Source organism: Oncorhynchus gorbuscha, linkage group LG20, assembly GCF_021184085.1.
Source record: "Oncorhynchus gorbuscha isolate QuinsamMale2020 ecotype Even-year linkage group LG20, OgorEven_v1.0, whole genome shotgun sequence".
Taxonomy (NCBI): Eukaryota; Metazoa; Chordata; class Actinopteri; order Salmoniformes; family Salmonidae; genus Oncorhynchus; species Oncorhynchus gorbuscha.
The window spans coordinates 43,894,393-43,902,609 of NC_060192.1; the positions used below are offsets into that span (position 1 = coordinate 43,894,393).

The window sequence follows — 8,217 nt, forward strand, 5'->3', positions numbered from 1 at the left end:
CATAGGTATTCACACGTCCCTGAGTCAATACATGTTAGAATCACCTTTGGCAACGATTACAGCTGTGAGACTTTCTGGGTCCGTCTCTGAGAGACTTTCTGGGTCCGTCTCTGAGAGTCTTTCTGGGTCAGTCTCTGAGAGTCTTTCTGGGTCAGTCTCTGAGAGTCTTTCTGGGTCAGTCTCTGAGAGTCTTTCTGGGTCAGTCTTTCTGGGTCAGTCTCTAAGAGCTGTGAGTCTTTCTGGGTCAGTCCTGGATTGTAGAATTTGTCCGTTCTTTCTTTCTTCTAAATTCTTCAAGCTCCTGTCCAGTTGGTTGTTGATCATTGCTAGACAGCCATTTCTTGCCGTACATTTTCAAGTAGATTTAAGTCAAAACTGCATCTTGTCCACTCCGGAACATTCTCTTGGTAATCAACTCCAGTGTAGGTTTGGCCTGGTGTTGTTAGGTTAAATATGTATCTCTTTCTCTCTGTTCCTGTAGGAGCGTGGTGGGATGATGGCTCTGACTGAAGTGTACTGTCTGGTCAACAGAGCTAGGGAATGGAGGTGAGCTGAGGACACGCATACACACACATATACATATACACACACACACATACATACACACACATATTCCCCCTCCCACACACACACACACGCGCGCATCTTTAAACTTTGCTGTGCGTTCGAGGTTTCTTTTTACAGTCTATGGTGCGACAAAACCGCGTTCAGACACGGTAACCTGAGCTGATTGGCCAGCGGTAGAACTATAGGTGCACTCGATTGGTTCTCTGGGCCTGCTGGGTAGGCGGAGTTCTACCTTCAGACACGGTGACCTGAGCTGATTGGCCAGCGGTAGAACTATAGGTGCACTCGATTGGTTCTCTGGGCCTGCTGGGTAGGCGGAGTTCTACCTTCAGACACGGTAACCTGAGCTGATTGGCCAGCGGTAGAACTATAGGTGCACTTAAATATATTAGCTCTCAAGCTTAGCCTTTTGTTAATAACACTGTCATCTCAGATTTTCTAAATATGCTTTTCAACCATAGCAAAACAAGCATTTGTGTAAGATTATTGATAGCTAGCATAGCATTTAGCGTAGCATTCAGCGGGCAACATTTTCACAAAAACAAGAAAAGCATTCAAATAAAATAATTTACCTTTGAAGAACTTCGGATGTTTTCAATGAGGAGATTCTCAGTTAGATAGCAAATGTTCAGTTTTTCCTTTATACGATTCTTTGTGTTGGAGAAATCGCTCCGTTTTGTTCGTCACGTTTGGCTACCAAAAAAAAAACAAATTCAGTCATCAAAACGCCAAACTTTTTTCCAAATTAAAACTCCATAATATCGACTGAAACATGGTAAACGTTGTTTAGAATCAATCCTCAAGGTGTTTTTCACATATCTCTTCATGATATATCATTCCTGGAAGTCTCCTCTCTGTCTCAACCACATGGAAGAATGCGAGCAGCTTGGAGATTACGCAACAATTTCGACAAAGGACACCGGGCGGACACCTGGTAAATGTAGTCTCTTATGGCCAATCTTCCAATGATATGCCTACAAACACGTCACAATGCTGCAGACACCTTGGGGAAACGACAGAAAGTGTGGCTCGTTCAGGGCGCATTTACAGCCATATAAGGAGACAATGGAAAACAGCACCTCAAACATTTGGCTCACTTCCTGTTTGAAGTTTCATCTTGGTTTCGCCCGTAGCATCAGTTCTGTGGCACTCGCAGATAATATCTTTGCAGTTTTGGAAACGTCAGAGTGTTTTCTTTCCAAAGCTGTCAATTATATGCATAGTCGAGCATCTTTTCGTGACAAAATATCTTGTTTAAAACGGGAACGTTTTTTTCATCAAAAAATGAAATACTGCCCCTAGGGTTCCAAGAGGTTAAACAGCATGATCATTACACAGGTGCACCTTGTGCTGGGGACAGCCTATAACATTTATCTTTTGGTCCACTAGTAAATAAAAAATCTACCAGCCACTCAGATTTTTTTCACCAGCCCTAATATTTTTTTCAGAGCTAAAATGACAAAAAAATAATAACTATGAGCATGCTTTGTAATGTTTCTAAAACAATAAATGAATTATTAGGAAGAAGTAATGTGGTATATTGGTAAATTCTTTAATTGTTTGTGACCGGAGTCTTTTACCCAAAATATCAAAGATGAGACAAAATGTTCACCTGCCCCTTTAAGGGCAGGAGGTTACCGCGGTAACGCGTCATGTTTGTGAGATTGATTCTGACACGTACAAGCGTTACCTTCTCTTCCCGAGCAACTCAAATATAGAAAAACAACCTAGCTTGAACAAAACAATTTATTTAGCCCCAAAAAATACAACAACACAAAGGCTCACTTCTGTTGACTTTCCTTTCAAGTACATTTAAGCCAACTTTTATGCTTGTGCGCAGCGCTTCTACAAATGACTATTTCACTCAGTACTTCCACGTGCGGACAGCCCCGAGCCAGGCAGTGTTGCAGCGCGCGAGGTGGGATTGGTTATATAGGATTCATAGTTGTTTTGATTCATTTACCAGCTATGAAACAAAATGGCAGAAATACTTTTAAAACAGCTACTGCAGCATTTATTTTACTATAAATGTGATCATACTTGACTTTTTATTCACAAATGCGAATTAAATGCTCACACTGTAGAGCCCTGACCACCTGCCAACATGGCTGCTGAAATAGACACCAATCTGCCTGCATTTTGGCAGGTTGTGGTGTTCATTTTAGGCCCTGGATGGGAACAATAAAAGGCCACTCTAAAATATGTAGTTTTGTCACACAACACAATGCCACAGATGTCTCACGTTGAGGAGTGTGCAATTGGCATGCTGTCTGCAGGAATGTCCACCAGAGCGAATTGACCTCCACATCCGGCTTCTTCACCCATTGGGGTTTGTCTGAGACCAGCCACCCAGACAGTTGATGAAACTGTGGGTATTCACAACTGAAGAATTTCTGCACAAACTGTCAGAAACTGTCTCAGGGAAGCTCATCTGCGTGCTCGTCATCCTCACCAGGGTCTTGATCTGACTGCAGTTCGATGTCGTAACCAACTTCAATGGGAAAATGCTCGCCTTCGATGGCCACTGGCACGCTGGAGAAGTGTGCTCCTCAGGGATGAATTCTGGTTTCAACTGTACCGGGATATTGGCGGAAACTGGAACATGCTGTCAGACCGTGTGTGCCCCATGGTGGGGTTATGGTTTGGGCAGGCATAAACTATGGACAACGAAAACAATTGCATTTTACCAATGGCACAATTGAATGCACAGTGATGCCGTGACGAGATCCTGAGGCTCATTGTGCCATTCATCCTCCTCTATCACCTCATGTTTCAGCATGATAACGCACGGTCCCATGTCGCTAGGATATGTAGACAATTCCTGGAAGCTGAAAATGTCCCAGTTCTTCCATGGCCTGCATACTCACCAGACATGTCACCCATTGAGCATGTTTGTGATGCTCTGGATCGACGTGTATGACACCGTGTTCCAGTTCCCACCAAAATATCCAGCAACTTCACGCAGCCATTTGAAGAGGAGTGGGACAACATTCCACAGGCCACAATCAACAGCCTGATCAACTCTATGTGAAGCAGATCTGTGTTTCTGCATGAGGCAAATGGTGGTCACACCAGATACTGACTGGTTTTCTGATCCACTCCCCTACCTTTTAAAAAGAATTGAAGGTATCTTTGCCGGATGCGTATTTGTATTCCCAGTCGTGTGAAATCCATAGATTAGGGCCTAATGAATGTATTCCTAGTCAGGTGAAATCCATAGATTAGGGCCTAATGAATGTATTCCCAGTCGTGTGAAATCCGTAGATTAGGGCCTAATTCATTTAGTTCATTCCTAACTGTAGCTCAGTAAAATCTTTGAAATTGTTGCATTTTTATATTTTTGTTCAGTGTTACTTTTTTAATAAACTTACCTCCCTATCTTTATTCTCTCCCCTCTTTTCCCGCTTCTCTCTCCTCCTTCTCTCTTTTTCTCCTCCTCTTCCCCTTTTCCCCCTCCTCTCTCATCCTCTCTCCTCTCTCATCCTCTCTCCTCTCTACTCCTCTCTCATCCTCTCCACTCTCATCCTCTCTCCTCTCTACTCCTCTCTCCTTCTCTTGTCCTCTCTTGTCCTCTCTCCTTCTTTCTCATCCTCTCCTCCTCTCTATTCCTCTCCTCTCTCGTCCTTTCTCCTTCTCTCTACTCCTCTCCTCTCGTCCTCTCCTCTCTACTCCTCTCGTCCTCTCCTCTCTACTCCCTCTCTCCTCTCTCGTCCTTTCTCCTTCTCTCTACTCCTCTCTCGTCCTTTCTCCTTCTCTCTACTCTCTCGTCCTTTCTCCTTCTCTCTACTCCTCTCCTCTCGTCCTCTCCTCTCTACTCCTCTCTCGTCCTTTCTCCTTCTCTCTACTCTCTCGTCCTCTCCTCTCTCCATTCTTTCCCCCCTTCTTTCTTGTCCTCTCTCCTTCTCTCTCGTCCTCTCTCCTTCTCTCTACTCCTCTCCTCTCTCCCTTCTTACTCCTCTCCTCTCTCCCTTCTTACCCCCCTTCTTTCTCGTCCTCTCCTAGCTGCTGTCTCCAGAGGATTTGGTGAATGCCTGTAAGATGTTTGAGTCGCTGAAGCAACCACTGAGGTCAGTGTGTGTGTGTGTGTGTGTGTGTGTGTGTGTGTGTGTGTGTGTGTGTGTGTGTGTGTGTGTGTGTGTGTGTGTGTGTGTGTGTGTGTGTGTGTGTGTGTGTGTGTGTGTGTGTGTGTGTGTCATAGAGGAATCGGCCGAGCTCTTCCTGTTTGACTTCCTGTTGTTGGAGGCAGTTTCCTGTGGCCATGTCACTTCCTGCCCCTTCCCAGAGATTCAAAAGAAAACAGAGAACTCAGACCCAGGCCACTTTCCAATTGTTTTCCTATTTCCTATATAGTGCACTACTTTTGACCAGGGCCCATAGGGTTGTTTTCAAAAGTAGTGCACTATATAGGGAATGGGGTGCTGTTTGGGACTCATTCCTGGTCCTTCTACTTACTTGCTTAAAATGAAAACCTACTGACTCTGTGTTAGAGCAACAGGAAAACCATTGTAGTGGAACAACTGTCTAAAAGACAGACTGTTTTCTACCATGTTCACTGTGTTACTTTACCAACTCTGTTAAACTTCATTCTTTTCATTTCCATCATCCCCTTATTTCTCCCACCTTTTTTATCTTCTCCTCTCCCTCCCTCCGTCCCCCCTCTCCCTTCTTCTCCTCTCTCTCTCCCTCCCCTTTCTCTCCCTCCGTCTCTCTCTCTCTCTCTCTCTCACTCTCTCTCTCTCCCTCCTTCCCCTTTCACTCTCCCTCTGTCTCCCCCTCTCCCTCCGTCTCTCTCTCTCTGTCACCCCTCTCTCTCTCTCTCCGTCTCCCCCTCTCCCTCCGTCTCTCTCTCTCTGTCACCCCTCTCTCTCTCTCCGTCTCCCCCTCTCCCTCTGTCTCTCTCTCTCTCCTTCCCCTTTCACTCTCCCTCTCTCTCTCTCTCTCTCTCCCTCCGTCACCCCTCTCTCTCTCTCTCTCTCCCTCCGTCACCCCTCTCTCTCTCTCTCCCTCCTTCCCCTTTCACTCTCCCTCTCTCTCCCCCTCTCCCTCCGTCCCCTCTCCCTCCGTCACCCCTCTCTCTCTCTCTCTCTCTCCAGGTTGCGTATCTTTGACAGTGGTGTGATGGTGGTTCAGCTGCAGTCCCACAGTGAGGAGGAGATGATCTCCTCGGCCCTGGACAACGTAAGAATCACAATCACTTTTATTCACCAAGAACATTTACCCAGAATGACACAGTGAGTTGGTGCTGCTAGTGACAAATTAGAGGAATTGGGCCTGGGGGTGTTTTTTTACTGTATTCCAGCTCACTTGTCCTAGGGCTGCATTCCACTCCACTTGTCCTAGGGCTGCATTCCACTCCACTTGTCCTAGGGCTGCATTCCACTCCACTTGTCCTAGGGCTGCATTCCACCCCACTTGTCCTAGGGCTGCATTCCACCCCACTTGTCCTAGGGCTGCATTCCACCCCACTTGTCCTAGGGCTGCATTCCACCCCACTTGTCCTAGGGCTGCATTCCACCCCACTTGTCCTAGGGCTGCATTCCACCCCACTTGTCCTAGGGCTGCATTCCACTCCGCTTGTCCTAGGGCTGCATTCCACTCCACTTGTCCTAGGGCTGCATTCCACCCCACTTGTCCTAGGGCTGCATTCCACTCCACTTGTCCTAGGGCTGCATTCCACTCCACTTGTCCTAGGGCTGCATTCCACCTCACTTGTCCTAGGGCTGCATTCCACCTCACTTGTCCTAGAGCTGCATTCCACTCCACTTGTCCTAGGGCTGCATTCCACTTCACTTGTCCTAGGGCTGCATTCCACCTCACTTGTCCTAGAGCTGCATTCCACTCCACTTGTCCTAGGGCTGCATTCCACTTCACTTGTCCTAGGGCTGCATTCCACTCCACTTGTCCTAGGGCTGCATTCCACTCCACTTGTCCTAGGGCTGCATTCCACCTCACTTGTCCTAGGGCTGCATTCCACCTCACTTGTCCTAGGGCTGCATTCCACTCCACTTGTCCTAGGGCTGCATTCCACCTCACTTGTCCTAGGGCTGCATTCCACATTCCAGAAAACGATTGACCTCTGTCATTGCCAACAAAGGGTATATAACAAAGTATTGAGAAACATTTGTTATTGACCAAATACTTATTTTCCACCATAATTTGCAAATAAATAAATTAAAAATCCTACAATGTGATTTTCTGGATTTTTCTTTCCTAATTTTGTCTGTCATAGTTGAAGTGAACCTATGATGAAAATTACAGGCCTCTCTCATCTTTTTAAGTGGGAGAACTTGCACAATTGGTGGCTGACTAAATACTGTTTTACCCCACTGTATCTGTCTGCCCTTCATAAAACCAGACTGAGTTTCATCAATGATTTGGTCAAGACCTTTTTGAAGTCTTTCTTGCAAAGATGGATACTAGCAGCTTTCCATCATTGTTCATTAATGTGATTTGGTCTCCATTTTTCTAACATCATGGAATCTTTGTTTGGTTTGGGTATTACAGAAACAAGGCCTTGTGTCATAGAAACAGGCAGGACCCCCTAAAACATGAAATAATAAAACAGTAAATATAACAATATCGTCCTGAAAATATTTATAGAATTCACTAATAAGGCCATCATTCCCTGAAGATTTGTTCTCTTTTAACTTGCTGATACATTTTTTTTAAATTCCATTAATAGAAATGATTTCATCACAAGACTTTTGGAAGTCTTTGTCTATGAATTCTGCATTTCTTCAACAATCATATCAGTCACATCATATATCAATCATATCAGTCATATCATATATCAATCATATCAATCATATCAGTCATATCATATCATATCAGTCATATCATATATCAATCATATCAGTCATATCATATTAGTCATATCATATTAGTCATATCATATTAGTCATATCATATCAGTCATATCATATATCAATCATATCATATATCAATCATATCATATCAGTCATATCATATATCACATCATATCAGTCATATCATATTAGTCATATCATATTAGTCATATCATATCAGTCATATCATATATCAGTCATATCATATTAGTCATATCATATCAGTCATATCATATATCACATCATATCAGTCATATCAATCATATCATATATCATATCATATCAGGCATATCATATATCACATCATATCAGTCATATCATATCATATCAGTCATATCATATATCACATCATATCATATTAGTCATATCATATATCACATCATATTAGTCATATCATATCAGTCATATCATATCAGTCATATCATATATCACATCATATCAGTCATATCAATCATATCATATATCATATCATATCAGTCATATCATATATCACATCATATCAGTCATATCAATCATATCATATCAGGCATATCACATCATATCAGTCACATCATATCAGTCATATCATATATCACATCATATCAGTCATATCATATATCACATCATATTAGTCATATCATATCAGTCATATCATATCAGTCATATCATATATCACATCATATCAGTCATATCAATCATATCATATATCATATCAGTCATATCATATATCACATCATATCAGTCATATCAATCATATCATATCAGGCATATCATATCATATCAGTCATATCATATATCATATCATATTAGTCATATCATATCAGTC

At 43.3% G+C, this 8,217-nt stretch overlaps 1 protein-coding gene across 1 annotated transcript in view; it reads left to right on the forward strand.

Moving 5' to 3' along the window:
• Positions 1 to 5,887, forward strand: part of LOC124006924 (vacuolar protein-sorting-associated protein 36-like) — a 24,104-nt gene extending 18,217 nt beyond the window's left edge. Inside the window, exons 7-10 of the mRNA XM_046317113.1 lie at positions 482 to 546; positions 2,455 to 2,485; positions 4,570 to 4,634; positions 5,661 to 5,887. Coding sequence (XP_046173069.1) covers positions 482 to 546; positions 2,455 to 2,485; positions 4,570 to 4,634; positions 5,661 to 5,802 — 303 coding nt within the window. The 3' untranslated portion in view covers positions 5,803 to 5,887. The remainder of the gene's footprint in view (positions 1 to 481; positions 547 to 2,454; positions 2,486 to 4,569; positions 4,635 to 5,660) is intronic.
• Positions 5,888 to 8,217: the final 2,330 nt, after the last annotated feature.